The following is a 15864-nucleotide window of genomic DNA, read 5'->3' as shown; positions in this document are numbered from 1 at the left end:
CTGTGTCAGAATTTCAAATGCATTCTAATTGGATAGCGTTATACTATATTAATTGAACAATTTAAAAAATCAACAACATTATGTCATACATACATTATGATGTACAACAAAATGATGATGATGGTAAAAAAGAGTTTATACAGTAAGTCATCGACTTAAGTGATTAATTTGTTCCGAAGGTTTTCATGTAAGTCGAAAAGTCGTGTAAGTCGAGGACTTACTGTATATTATATGTTTTTGATGGCATTAGAAGTATTGCATTCGGAGATATTAGTTTTTGAGTACGTAGTAGTGTTTTCAAATGTTAAATTTCTCAAATCGTGTAAATGGAGGTTGTATTTGGAGGAAAGAACATTATTTTTACATTTTCATTATAGTCACAAGGCGGATGACTCTGTGCATTATCAACTAACAATAAAATCTTAAATGGTAGGTTATTTTCTTTGCAATATTCGTCTACCTCTTGTATAAAATGATGACGAAACCAGACATCAAAAATTTCTTGAGTCATCCATGCTTTTCGATTGGATTTCCAAATCACAGGTAGTGAAGATTATGAAATATTCTTAAAGGCTCTTGCGTTTTCGCTGTGGTAAATTAAAAGTGGCTTGATTTTGCAATCCCGGCAGCATTTCCACCAAGTATTTCCGGCATAGATTTTTCTAGTTGGGATATAAATGACCGATCTGGCATTTTTTTCCAGTGTAGTGTAAGTCGAGGACTTACTGTATATTATATGTTTTTGATGGCATTAGAAGTATTGCATTCGGAGATATTAGTTTTTGAGTACGTAGTAGTGTTTTCAAATGTTAAATTTCTCAAATCGTGTAAATGGAGGTTGTATTTGGAGGAAAGAACATTATTTTTACGTTTTCATTATAGTCACAAGGCGGATGACTCTGTGCATTATCAACTAACAATAAAATCTTAAATGGTAGGTTATTTTCTTTGCAATATTCGTCTACCTCTTGTATAAAATGATGACGAAACCAGACATCAAAAATTTCTTGAGTCATCCATGCTTTTCGATTGGATTTCCAAATCACAGGTAGTGAAGATTATGAAATATTCTTAAAGGCCCTTGCGTTTTCGCTGTGGTAAATTAAAAGTGGCTTGATTTTGCAATCCCGGCAGCATTTCCACCAAGTAAAAGTGTTAGCCTAGACACCTTAAAACCCGGCATAGATTTTTCTACAGTCCACATCAAAAATTTGTTGGAGAAAGTAATCCTATTTTTTATGATTTCTGCTAGACTCAAATTCATAGCTCCCTCTGTGTCTGCACTAGCAGCCTTACCTCTCACTTTGATGTTGTGTAGTTTATAACGGTCTTTAAATCTCTGAAACCATCCGTGGCTTGCAGTGAATGTATGAGTATCAACACTATCGTTATTTTTGCACTTTAGGTCTCCATAAATACTCAAGGCTTTCTCTTGTATGAACATAAGGCTTATTGGGAGGTGTTGTTGCTGCATATCTTCTATCCATATAGCCAATATTTTTTCCATTTCTTCTATTAATATTCCTCTATTCTTGGTAATAATCGTACATTGCATTGGTACTGATTTTTTCACATGTTCCATAATTCGAACTTTATCGAGTACCTATAATTGTTCTAATCGTAGAATGACTCATTTTATGAGTTCGTGCGATGTCTGCCATCTTTTCACCTTTTTCGTATTAATTAATTTATTTTTATTTAATCACGTAAGTATGAATTCACGTAATTCGAAATAGCATAAGTCGATGACTGTAGTTGCTATCTTTCAATGTCCTGATGTACAAAATATCTATGTTTCTACGGCTACCATTTCACCCACACTAAACACTTTATAGTTATAATCGAAACTCTTCAATCCAATATTTTATTTAAAGTGAAATGCGCAAAATATAATTTAACTTTTAAAACATTGCTAGGTATATAAGTATTCTTTCTGGTCGGATGACATTGCAAATCGTAAAATAGAGAATAAAATAAGTTGTGCGTTACCTTCAAGAGTGTCATTAAAATGGGAATAGATGGGAGATAAGGTGACACTTCCGAGCCGCTTCAATTCTCTCGACGTGAGTCTGTAGCGATGCTGCAACCAATGGTATATCGGTATCAATGGGACGATTACCAAACAGATCCATGGAAGACCATAAGCAGTCACTAGCACAGATCCTGAAATTCGATATGATGTATTTGTAAACAGTTTAGCATTATAATTGAGTGTTTTGATAAAGATTCAAATGGAACGTTTATATACACTATTACAACTGGGGGAGGGAGAAGCTAATAATGGCAACTTAAAAAAGACTATTACAGCTCAGTACATGTTACAATAATAATTCTATAAATTAGATGTTTAAAATAGAGTGGGTGCCTGCAAAGAACCCCATTCTCTTGGAATTGAATTCAGAGCATTCAAACATTCTTATGCACAGGTGGGTCCGCAGTTTTCTCGGAATCGACTGGGCTAGGTAAAATGTTTGTTACAGCAATCATTCTTAAATCTACATAGTGATAAGATCACCCAATGTCGGTTCCGGCATAGTCCCCGAATTGGAATCGATATAGTGGATATTAACCCATACTAACCTATTACTCCAAATACTTGGGCCAAGAGTATATTCATAATGAATGGTAAAGAATCGTCAACCGTGTAGGTGTCGGAAGAAAATCTGTTGAGTAAACGTCCAGCAGGTGTCATGGTAAAGAATTTCATCTTCCCCTGAAATCATGAAAGCACATTCAACATTTTTATAAATCAAACATACTTTGGATTATAGCGTTCTTGAGGCATAATGTAACTGCAAAATATTAATCGAACTGGTTTTAAAACAAAGGTTTTTATTAATTCTATTATATCCTAAAAGCAACTTGCAAAATGGCATGATCCTACCAAAATAAACTCCTTATTGGCCATTGGTACAAGAAAAAGAGCATGTGTTAGGCATACACCTATCTGCAGCAGCTACTTTACAAGTACATACCGAGTAACATATGAAGCTATTAATTTCAAAGTCGGTTATATTCAATAGCTGAAGTTAATTTATACAATATGTCAACATAAACATACCTTCATGACAGTTTTCAAAAGAAGTTTGTGTATAGCGATAGCCGCATGAATACCTCCATAGGCAAACATAAACGCTCGTATGAGTGTAAACAATGCATTTATTATTGCAAATCCTGCAAAAACGGACAGGTAGAATGACACCTCCTTGTTAGTTATGTTGTCTATCACAGGATCATTCATTACAGCCTTCACTAAAGATTCAGGGGTGTGTAATTTCTCATCCAGATCGGTCGTAATTTTACCAACCATATCATTCCAAAGAGTGCCCGTAATATTTTTGATGAGCTCTGTGATCGACGCATTGTTATTGCTCGGTTCGAGGGAATTATTACCAAGACCTGTCGGTTGGGTGTACACACTCGGTGCCAAGGTGGTGTAATCATAATTTGTCAAATTGTTTGTGCCATTTTTTGGTATCATATTTGTTACCCAATACGATAGCCACAGATCTGTGGTGTTACGGGAGAGTTGCATCAAGAATAACGATATGAAAATGGCCATTCCGAGCCAATGCCCGATGCTTTTCCAATACATTGATATTACCCAAAAATCTACACTGCCGACTGCGCTGCTTTCCTAAAATACAATCATATAAAAATTTATATAAACTTTTTTTGTGTCTCAAAGTGCCAAAACTTTATGACTAAATTATGTACCTATTCAGACTGTTTTATTGTCCGGGCCTCACTGTGGGTCACAGGTTCAAATTGCCTGAGAAATTATTATGTTATTTTTTCAATGTTTTTTAATAACACATTGACTGCTGACTAGATAATTACTTTTTAATTACCACATTCAAGTAGCATGCTAATTATATCGAATGACCACCTAATCGTTACGCGCGTCTTTAGCGTCCAATGTATTAATCCATAGGTACTAGGTTGAGTAAATGCACAATAATCATTTCTCATAAAAAATATGACGTTATGAAACGTTTTCCACACCGGATGAATTTTATTTTTGTACTCTTCTTGGAACCCAAGTCATCAAACATAGAAACATAGGTTCAGTGATTTTTGCATAATTTCAAGCGCAATACAGAATTATATATATATTATTAATAATAATGTTACTTACAGCTTGCATCATGCTGTTATTTGAGGCATCATCTCTAAGAGATATATTATCCATTTGAGTAAATTTTGAAGTACTAGTATTTGCACCTTCGGCGTCACTCATTTCCACATCACTCTGAGAGATAAAGTCATCTATTTCACTCAAAACAATATTTGGCATACCTACAATTTAACATCAAATTATATTACTATACATTGATACCTCTCCTCTTTGAAAAGGGCGGGAGATGACTGAGTAACTATACCGTTTTGCCAGGAAGGACGGCACATGTTAGAGACATTTGGGGGATGCAGATTATTGTAAAGTCAAAACACAGTATTAGGCATCACTGTTCTGGTGTATTCATACATATTACGTATTCAAAATAATACAAATTATAAGCCAAACGGTTTACGAAATAGTATTGACAAAGAAAACATTTTTAAATAGAATAGTTCGCACCGTGAGTGTAAAACCAAGGCATATTTTGGATATATTAGGGTTTGAAGTTTTCATTTTGTTAGGACAAATAGAGTTTCTAAAAAAAAACATAATATTTAGTTTATATCTACATTATATTGCATGTTCTTTCAGTTACTTCACTTTTACATTATCAAGTTCACGACTTTTGCAGTTGTTTAGCATTTAATCTCGAAATTGAATAATTTGCAGATGCCTTGGTTTTACACTCACGGTGCGAGTTGATTGTGATTTGCATAAAATATGGTACCTCATGGCTTACCTTGCTGCTGTATTGCCCCATTTTCCAAAGCAATAATGTGGTTTGCTTGGATAAGATACTGCAGGGAATGTGTCACAAAGATTCGTGTCTTGTATTTGAGCAATCCCATTATACATTTCTTGTAGATGTGCGCCCCCACCTGAACATCAACGGCAGACAGCACATCGTCCAGTAAGTAAACTGAAATTTTCAAATATATTTATTAACACACATAAATTTTGGAATAACGTCAGCATTATACCTTTCTATAAAATCCTACAAAATAAAATTGTACCCACACTCGAATGTATTTTACTAGAACCAACACATTGCAATATGGGCATTGAGCTTTGCTAGTATATTAATGGATTTTGAAATATCACTATAAATTCATTATCTTGACAATCAAGAGAAAATTTTCAAATCGCTGCTGAAAAGGTTACTAATAATTTGCAGAGAAAAAAAACCCAACAAATGTCCATTACCGTTCCAAATAAATATGCTCACCATCAAGGACATACGGTACATAACTATAAATTTTGATCATCATGCTAATTATTGCTTATATTTTTAGTAAATAGTTTGTAGAAAATAATGGTTGTTTCATATTGAAAAAAGTAATAATATGATTGAAATACGCAATTGAAAATATTCATTTACTGCGAACAGGTTACACATTGCAATCGAAGTTACGCAATAACTAGCACTACCATTGGAACTCACCATTTAGTACCTGATTATAGATGGCCTTGATCACCCTAAAGATAGACATTCTTAATTTTCGACAGGGCCAGTTTTATGGTCGTATCTAGGGCTCCAAATTATCTTAATCCAACACCGTATGTATGTAAATATAAAAAAAAGTTCACCTTGCTTATCTTGATATACAGCCCGTGCCAATGCAATTCTGGCTGCTTGTCCGCCGCTTATAGCACTTCCGGATTCACCAACACACATGTCATTTCCCAAGATAGCAATATCCTCTGCAATAATATAATTGTTGGAATAATAACACATGTATATAATGAAAATATACAGTCAATTATCACTACAAACATTTATAATTTATATCCATACTGTACTTGTATCATTGTAAAGGCTTAAAATTGCTTATTTCATTATTTACCTGTCAATGCACAAGCATCCAAAACTGTTTGATATTTGGTCTGTTCATAGGCTTTCCCAAATAATATGTTATCTCTGATACTTCCCCTCTGAAGCCAAGGCTTTTGGCTAACATAACCGAATCCTGAAAATACTTTTAATTATTAGTTACTCGGGTATCCGATAATGGAGATTAGGCTTAATATCACGGATTATCCTGTTAATAATTTTTTAAATTACATTGATAACAGGTTATGGCATAATCCACTGTGTATTGTATGGTATTTGAGATGTCACTATTTGTTTTTCCTCTTTATTTCCTCAACATTTCAGACTTGTTTTGTTGAAGATGTAATTCTCAAGAGGTGATTTCATGAGAATGTCATCTGTAACGGGATTGAAACGCTGAGGAAAGCAAAAGGAGGTAAAATACACTGTGAATCAAAAATCTTTTATTTTGCAGTTTGTCACTGTCCTCCCTGTTTGTAATATGTATCTCACGGTCGTTAGTAATAACATATTCAGTTATAACTATGAAGATGTAATTTCGGGTAGATTGAATGAATAAGTAACAGAAATCTTTACTATAATATACAAACATATTAATATGAATAATTTACCCAGCATCTCTTCTGATGTACCGATTTCTCCATTGACCTTAATCATTTCTGCGAGTATTGCACTCAAAAGTGACGTTTTACCACTACCGACCTTTCCGATGATGCCGACCAATGAACCTCTTTCAATCTCAAATGTGAGGTCAGTTAATTTAAAAGGCCTCTCCGCTTCACTCACTTCACTGTCGATAATCGATCCTTCCACGGAGGAATCTCGTCTTTGGATATGTGCATACTTTGAAGGCCCTTCCATTTTTCGTTTGCCTTTGTCTCTTCTTGCAGGTTTTTGACTAGTCGCTTTAGGTTTAGGGTTTAAAGTATTTATTTTACCCCAAGTAAATGTGGCATTTTTCATATATAAAACTAAGTTTTTCTCATTATCTAATGTTAATTTGCTGTAGTAATGATCTGTATTTAAATCGTCCAACTGAAACAATAATTTTAATTAATGCTAAAAAAAGTATATTATAGCAAAAAAGTATATTATATATTTGTTTTATTTTTTTCTAAAATTTCTGCAACATTGTTAAAATTTTTAGTTCAAGTATTCTAAAGCAGTGATATTCAAAGTGTGACCTGGGACGGCATAAGCTATTCAAAAAGAATATTAAACACAGATCATTTTAATTCAATGTTCTGATAGACAATCACAATGATAGATTCATATTATGCTTCGGAAGTGTCTTCTTCAGGTGATAACAAAATGATAACTTCTCTTCTCTTATCTCTGTTCATTCTTTGTGTCCTTCAGAGTCATTTTTCTTTTGTTTATTTTGAAATCAATTGATTTCTTTTTCATTGAAATATGAAAAACAAGATAGTGATATCCAAAAAAATACTGCGCATTGATTGACAAAAAAACTTTTATGCTTGATTTTGATAGGGACACTTGATTGATTCTACCAAATCTGACTATGAAGTGGAGATTTTCAATAGACTACTCATAACATATATTTTTAAGGCGTCGTTAAAAGAGTCTACTATTCTAAAAAAGCAATGTATTTATTGTTGGTATACTTACATCGATTAATCTTTGAATTCTTTTAACGGAAACCCACGCTTCGGTCAATCCATTTAAAACCCACGGAAACGAGTTTAGGGGAGAAATCAACATATTTAGAAGTGCAATACTCGTGAATACCGTAGCTGCAGTCAGTTTATTACCCAAGAGTGCATAAGTGGAGAGTGTTAAAGTTGCAACTATTACCGGGGTGGTGGCCCATAGAAAAACACAGATGGCATCAAGGTACTTACGACCTTTGAGATACTTCATTTCCTTTGATCTTGTATCTGAAAATTTGGTACAAAGATTAAATTTAATTTTTTATTATTCAATACCGAATACATACAAGATTTAAGAATATTATGACTCTTTATCATTGGAAATACATAATTTTGAAACACCTCAGAAAGCACACCTTGAGGGAGTTTGAAACATCTCCGACGATGTGAATTTTATGCGACGATTTAATTTTCATGTATCAAAGGCGGATTAACATGATCAAAGGATAAGAGCACTCACTCAGGAGTGAAAAATGACTAATCTAGTCTAGTCTAGATCACCTGGTCTTCCTGATTTTCTGAGATTTTTTGTAATAAGTACCTATATATTCTTGAGTTTTTCAAAAATACATATGTACTACATACGTAATACATATTATGATTTAGTTTTCATAGTTATAAGCAGTGAGTGGTGTAGTGAAGCACTTTGGCACTTTTTCAATAAATTTTAATAACCAATATGTTACACATGATAATGTTGAATCAGGAGAATATAGAAAATTGTGTCTATTAGTGTGTGGAAATATCAAAAAGCGGTTAAACAGTTCAATTCCAAAGCGATAATGGGAAAATTGTTCCGTCAAGAGCTTTGTCCAATTTTACAATCTTAGGTTACTAAACACATGGCTAAATTTTGACTGACTTAATTATAAAACACAATACGATGAAGGGGGAGGGGGGGGGGGCTGGCGGCGCTTAAAATTTTATAATTAATTAACACTCTGGGATTTTTTTGATTAGCACTACACCGCTGGTTATGAGAATGAAATATGTTAACGAAAAATAATAGTGACAAACCTGTGACTTTGTCGATAAAATGATCTTCCCAAACGTGCAATTTGATTGTTCTGATCCCCTTTATTATCTCAGTCATCAAACTGACCCTGTTGTCTTTGTGATGCATCAGGTCGACACTTAGCAGGCCAATTTTGTTGGCGACAAATTTGTTGATAGGTATGAGCACAATACTGAACACGAGTCCAGCCAAGAAAGATATACCGACTTGCGTATAAAGCAAATAAAGTGTAACAGCAAGCTGAAAAATTTACTAATGTCAATACATAATAATATGACCAACTAATAATTCTATTCCTGAGAGCCAGACTACCCCATCATCAAAAAGAACACTACTTAAGGTTCAAATATATTATGATCACTGACACGTGATTTCACAGTAAGTGTGTAATGTCATTTTTCTTGGTGTTTAAAATGTTATCAGACTGATGCTCCCATCCCGTAGCACATTTTGAACCTTTAAATGAACATTGCCAGTTAGCAAAATCTGCCGAAATCACCAGAACAATAATGAGGTCACCTTACGCGTACCCCACTGCATCGACATCCGCATGACTCAATGAACGTTTTTTTCATTTTCTACATGCATACACTTTTTTAACTCATATCAAAATCGCGCGTTTTTTGTTTTTTAGTGGTTGGCACTATGTATTTTCTATAAAAATGTTGTGTATTATCTATGGCCTGCAGGTTGGGTTCTGTTAAAAATATTATCTATGAATGCAATATCGCAAGTAATTTTAACGTACACACAGAGAAATTGTTAAATTAATTGACATTAGCAAGAATAATAATTCAAAATACTAATACATTAGAGTTGGTACTCTCCAACATTGTATTTATAGAGATAGTGATCGTTCAAAATATTCTGCATAATGACGAACCATAGACTAAATTTGTCGCTGGGAAAACATGTGACAGTACGCGACGTGCATCATAATGTATTTGAACCTTTAGCATCAACAATGTTGATGTAGTTATAGCTTTGTTTAATGAATTTCAGGTCTGTTATGAATAGACTTAGAGTGTGTAAGCCTGACAAATATAATATTTTAGGTATAAAATCTATACTTTACTCAATTTCACCATTTAAAAAAAATACCTGCAATGGAATACTCCATACTGCGTGAAAGCTAGGACACGAATTTACAATCCGATCTGTGTCTGTAGATATAAAGTTTGTGACTTCGCCAATGCTAAATTTCTGGTTCAACTCAGTCGACGTCACCGATAACGCTTTACGGAATACTGTAGATATTATGGCGGCTCTCAGCTTTAGACTGACAATCGTTATTGACATGTTGAAATGGGATTCGCAGAATGCTCCGACTAGTGCTGACGCTAACAATCCACCAGCATATAGATACCTGAAATACAGTAATATATTGTTATTTACTAATTGCTAAGTTCACACTCAATTGCAAATATGTATTCACTAAATCAATGTGACTAATTATTCTCATATGTATAACTATAATAAGTAATATCTTTAAGTTAACTTGTAAAATTACAATACAATATCAATATGTATTAAGATAAAATAATCTGTAACTATGTAATTCATCTACTATTTTCGCAATAAAGAAACTATTGCGGACATCTTTTGATTAATGTCTTAGAGACGTAGTTTCTAAATTAATCAAAACATAAAATAGCTACCTATATTAAATTTTATTGCGATAGAGTATAAAAAAACATGATTAGTGCTCAATATATCCTATTAAATATATTAAAAAAAATCATATTTTGTTTTATTCATTGCTATGCAAAAAATTGTCTCGAAACCTTGGGATTTTTTGAATTTCATTAAATTCTCCAATAAAATTCAATTTCGAATAGTAGGCGAGGTATGTATGTACTAAAATACAATATTATGAATCAATGCATGCATATAAAAATTAATATATAAAATTGCGTTGGTTGCGTATATGATTGAAATATAGTCAGTCTGTTAGTATCTATCATCGCTACAATTTGGTACGAAATACGTTTTAAGCTACCGATAAACATGAGTGTTCAATCAAAACTGAGAGTTATCATTGGATGAAATGTTCAAGAGTTGAACTCAGCACTGTGAGATTATAATTTCATTCACATGACTGTTATTATAATACATGAATACTCATATTCATTTGTGGTTTTAGATGTTTGAGTAAATATAAAGGAAAATATTACCCCATTCCAACATCAACCAAAGGGTCTTCGACAAAATTAACAAGCTTGTTTAGAAGTAGTGGCCCGGCAAACCCTGATAGATCAGCAAGCAATTTCAAGATTCCAACCAAATAAAATTCATAAGCGAAACAGGAATGAAGAGCTCTAAATAGAGATACATTGAATTTCTTCATCGGTGTTAATACTTCAACACGAGGTATTCCACTTGTAGCACCATAATTTCCTAACAATAAAGAAAATCAGTTAATAAATACCAAAGTAAAATACAGGGAAAGACATTGAGAGAAAATACCGATGGTAAGTTTTAGATGTGTGACAATTACATTATTATTTGTAATATTAATAAGCGGCTTACTGGTTATATTATACAAACACTATGAGGCATTTTTGTTTAGGACTACAGATTAACAATTTGGCTATCTGGAAAATGTATACACTCACCTCTATCTGTTGGCCTTTCATGGACACGTAACGGTGGTGATGATTGATATTTGTCAACATTTCCAATCAACGCCTTTTCAATTTTACAACTAATTGTACTGCAAGACAAATCCACGGGTAAATCAAAGAGATCATCGGGATCTTTCAATTTTTTTTCTAAGCCTGAAATTCAATAGATAAAGTTTAGTTTCAGATCAAGGCTACTTTCAGTTGTTTCAGAATTGAGGCGATTGGCTTGTGCAAAAAGAGACACAATATAGTTGAGGCTAAAGCAATGAAAGGAGTGACAGACGGGAAGGACTGGAAAGATTTTGTGGGAATGGCCAATATTCACAGAATGATATGTTGATGATTCCTCTTGCATTTATTAATATTATTATGTTAATTTTCTTAAGAGTGACAATCTGAAAGTTTACACAAGAGCAATTTGAAAGAATATTTCAGTTTTGTCAAAAATATTTCACCACCAGACAATAATTATGACTTTGTAACGGAATAACTCTTGCTGGAATACTTTTAGGACACTAAAAATTACATTACAAATAAAATATCGGTACAGTTTGGTTATGAGGAATACAGCGGCAAACGCCGATAATAATAATAAAAATAGCCCATATACTGGATTATTTGTTAGGTTAATCTAACCAAACCTAACCTAAACTAACCCAAACGAACAAATAATCCAGTATATCGGGTATTTTCAAAATGTGTTTTCCGCTGTATTCCTCATAACCGAACTGTACCAAAATATCTTATCTTAGCTAAAATGTCCCTTACGCTCTTTAGGCTTAGGAACTACGATTTAAGTATCTTACAAAAAATTCTACATTTTCTAAAAATGAAGCTTGAAATGCCAAAAGGATTTCTGTGCAGTTCTAATTTTAAAAACATTAAGTCGATGACAGATGAACAGAAAAAAAGGAAAAAAAAATTGGTCATTTGAATAAGACAGTGGAAAAATAGTTATTTTGTAATCAAATTATACTTGAATATCATATTTTGAGGTGGTTCAGTAAAATAGTGGTGAATATTTCGCAAAGCATGAAAAAGGTTTTTTGGAATGTTTTAGAATACATTCTGCCCATTTGAATGACTTTTTTTCATTGGCAGTGGTAAAAAAATGATGAGGTATTAGGTACAAACTTTATAGGGGGACTTTTCCGACATTTCCGAATGAGGGAATCATTTTCAGTTATTTTGTTCAAATTATAGATGCCAGCAGAAGGTTCTTAATATTCATAAGAATTTAGATATTTGTCATACATCGTTGGATGGCTTTCCACCTAGTATGTGATATTATAACAATGCAAGAAAAATTATTTGTAAATACTGTATTGCGTTTATTATAAAACGCATGTTTTGTCCTAAATTGGTGTCATGGAATTCGGTGTCCATCTTATAATCGACGGCATCTTACAATCGTCCCAAGAAATTCCGGAGTCAATAGTGACATACTTTTTTAACTTTTTCACCGCGGAGCATTTGATTACTATATTTTTTCTTTTTTTTAAATATCATGCTAATGGTCCCTTAATGAAGACACAACAGGTGTGCCGTCCGCGTTGAAAGGACTAAGAAATGCATCATCACTAATCACTAATCCCTTGATAGCACAGAATACGCTATTTTATAGATGATATTATATAACACAGAGGATAACATATTGCTTTTAATTGTCATTGTATGACTTTCATCTCTGTTACAAAGATTTTTTGATGTTTTTTTAAAATTATTATTAGTACAATTTAAAAATAATGGTGCGTTTTATAATCAATGTATTAAACGGATGGCTGCGAATGACGTCTTAAGACGTGAAATTTTCCGTGAACGGAACACCGCTCATACAAAAGCTTTGAATGGGAAACGGAGGGTAAATCAATTATTTTAAACATACAAATACCTATGTTGAACACACAACGGCATATATTGGGATGTCGTCACATACTCAGAATTAAAACAGAATTCGGTATTACCACTTGAAACGTAAATTGATTTTATTTGATTTTTGTAATAAAATTCGCGGCGTGCAAGGTACCACCATACATACACCCACCGGCAGTAAAAAGGTTAAAATATTTTTTCCTGGAATTTCTATTTCAAGTAAGTATATGTGGTTATATTATTTAGACAAGTAATTGTCTGTATTGACTGACTATTCCATGTATGTTATCTTTTATGAGTAAAATATCACATGACTATTGACTAACAAAATAATCTTTTCAAGTTTTAAAATGATTATACATATCTACATTTTTTTGTCCTGGTCAAACATTAAATCAAATATACTGACTCACCTTTTAAGAATAGCGGTTTCACCCAATAAAATAGAAGGTATGAAAAAAATGTTGCCCCATGTAAGGCGGTACCTAAAGCTCCTTCATCTTCTATAAAACTATGCAAAAGAGGTTGCTGTTCACCAAGCTGAAAATTTCAAACAATTAAAATTGAACGCTAAACAATTAAATTTTTCACATTATAGAATGAAATAAGGACATAAGGATAAGTATGAGATGTCTAATTACAAAAACCAATAAGTCACACATATGTAAAAATCTAAAAAAAAATATGTACATATTCTACAGTGGAAACTTGATTATTCGTATTATTAAAAACAAACACAAGATAGTTTTCTGAAATGTTTATTTTCACGATGTACCTAAATATTTATTTTGAATATTATTGATATGAACGTGGTGTATGTATTATATATTATCATTAAAGGACAAAGTGGATATAATCAATGCTTTAAAAAGAGGTGACTTAGGAGGTTTTTTGTCTAATAAATATGGCGTCGGCACCTCAACAATCTCGGATATAAAATAAAAACAAAGTGAAAACATTATACAGTTTACGAATGTTATGTCTGAGTGTGGAGATGAGTAAATTCATTTATATGTATCAGCTATTTTTCACTATGTATGACTAACTTTAAACATGGTTTTTTATTAATTTTAATGACGTTAAGGACATTTTATTTTGATATTCGCTTTTCCTAATTGTTTACTAATACGTTTGTAAAAAGAAAAATTCTATTTGCAGTCCTAAGCATGCTTGATGGTTTTTTGAGATTAACTCAAAATGCTGGGATATGGAGGTGAGCTTCAGGTGTTCAATTACAGCCGTCATGTAAGTATTTAACAATACTTAATATTTTAAAATGATAAATCGTTTAATCAACTTTCTACTTAATTATAAATAAGGAGGCAACTGGAGAACTGTGGTTAAAGATCTACCATCATAAATTGGCATTTCAGTGAGGGCGCTAGTATGACATTGAGAATTTTACCATAACTAACAAAAAAATGATAATTTATAATTTTTTATTGGTAGTAGATTTCTGTACAAATATTATGCAATCCATAATTCGAGAAACATGTTGTAAAATTAAATGGTATTTATAACAAATTTATCCTCGATAGACAATTTTAGTTTCAAATTCGACCGGCTGCCAACTTACGATGGTAGATCTTTAGCAATCATTGCTCTAAAGTAATTATATTAAAAAAATATTAGTTTACCTGTGAATATTGAGATCCAACAAGGCATGGAGAATAATACGTTGGGCTCGTGACCCCCTCTGAAGGTATCAAAGTAAAAAAATACACTACTTGTAAAACGAGCACAATTATTTCCAATTCGTATGCTCGCCCGAGCAATACGACAGTACGTAGGGATATGACACTCTGCACTGCTGTTAAACTCCATAATGATAACACAATAATTGGACCTCTAGGACTTATTCCTAGTCTATGCCTGAGGGCTAAAGCGAAGCCGAAATGGACGAGCCAAGCCAAGCACTCGGTCCCACAAGTAAAATAATCTATCGGCAGAGCGCGTCGATCGGCGTCTTCCAAAATAAAATAAAGTCTCAATAACGGTAACACTGATAAGCATAGTATAACAAAGCTCCTCAAGTTGATCACATTTTCTTGAAGTCTCCCCCTGGTCACCCAGTTAATCTGCGCGCCCACATAATAGGCGGAAGATATCGCTAGAAGAAATAGAATAGGAATGTGGAGGAACAGGCGCTGGAAACAGTAGCCCATGTCTTCGGTGGCAGGATTCCAGGGGTGTAATCCTCCCGGACCGCACATTTCTTCCCAGTCCCATTTGTAGCCACCGAGCGTGGTAAAAATACTTCCTGATGTCATTTTGATATTTTATTATGTCCTGCAAATTACAAGAAAAAATAGTTTTATTCATTTATCTTGATATGTAATAAATATTTCATTATTTTTTGAGGAATATATGAATTAAAATTGTCTACCTTCGTAAAATATTATGTATATTTTAAAGAATACATTATTTTTCCTTTGTTGGCATTCATTTCACGCATGTTTAGATCCATTTTAGATCTGAACTTGACCGTAGGAATTTGACGTTTCAAGTGTTTGCACGCGAACTGTCACAAGACGTTACAGAACGATGAATTCGTGAAATAATTCAATATTTGAGTGACTTAACTGTTTTATATGAAACAATGTAGTGTAAATATTCTCAAGTATTGAAGGTAGTGCACTGAGTGTAAAAACACATTTGGAAATTAGTTTTTAAATTCGGTGTCGGCTGTCAGAACCACTGTACTCCATTGTTATTTGACATTTTTTAATATC

The 15864-nt window shown here is 33.1% G+C and overlaps 2 protein-coding genes across 2 annotated transcripts in view; one reads left to right on the top strand and one right to left on the bottom strand.

Annotated features, from left to right (window-relative positions):
- LOC147078473 (DNA polymerase beta-like) overlaps window positions 1-10179 on the top strand; it is a 25336-nt gene extending 15157 nt beyond the window's left edge. Inside the window, exon 6 of the transcript XR_015072139.1 lies at window positions 10130-10179. The gene's annotated coding sequence lies outside the window, so the exon portion shown is untranslated. The remainder of the gene's footprint in view (window positions 1-10129) is intronic.
- LOC147078472 (ATP-binding cassette sub-family C member 10) overlaps window positions 1-15864 on the bottom strand; it is a 22856-nt gene extending 6992 nt beyond the window's left edge. Inside the window, exons 1-16 of the mRNA XM_085959890.1 lie at window positions 15519-15864; window positions 14770-15421; window positions 13546-13672; window positions 11252-11413; window positions 10811-11033; window positions 9738-10002; window positions 8639-8876; window positions 7581-7849; window positions 6563-6986; window positions 5965-6087; window positions 5708-5821; window positions 4860-5039; window positions 4139-4299; window positions 3062-3637; window positions 2581-2713; window positions 1990-2163 (exon numbers count right to left, since the gene is read on the bottom strand). Of these exons, the coding sequence (XP_085816016.1) occupies window positions 1990-2163; window positions 2581-2713; window positions 3062-3637; window positions 4139-4299; window positions 4860-5039; window positions 5708-5821; window positions 5965-6087; window positions 6563-6986; window positions 7581-7849; window positions 8639-8876; window positions 9738-10002; window positions 10811-11033; window positions 11252-11413; window positions 13546-13672; window positions 14770-15402 (3802 nt within the window). The 5' untranslated portion in view covers window positions 15403-15421; window positions 15519-15864. The remainder of the gene's footprint in view (window positions 1-1989; window positions 2164-2580; window positions 2714-3061; window positions 3638-4138; window positions 4300-4859; window positions 5040-5707; window positions 5822-5964; window positions 6088-6562; window positions 6987-7580; window positions 7850-8638; window positions 8877-9737; window positions 10003-10810; window positions 11034-11251; window positions 11414-13545; window positions 13673-14769; window positions 15422-15518) is intronic.

Source organism: Rhyacophila brunnea, unplaced genomic scaffold, assembly GCF_057557595.1.
Source record: "Rhyacophila brunnea isolate RB1 unplaced genomic scaffold, BYU_Rbru_1.0 scaffold_11, whole genome shotgun sequence".
NCBI lineage: Eukaryota > Metazoa > Arthropoda > Insecta > Trichoptera > Rhyacophilidae > Rhyacophila > Rhyacophila brunnea.
Note: the sequence above shows the minus strand (reverse complement) of the source record. Positions and strands in the feature narration are given on the sequence as shown.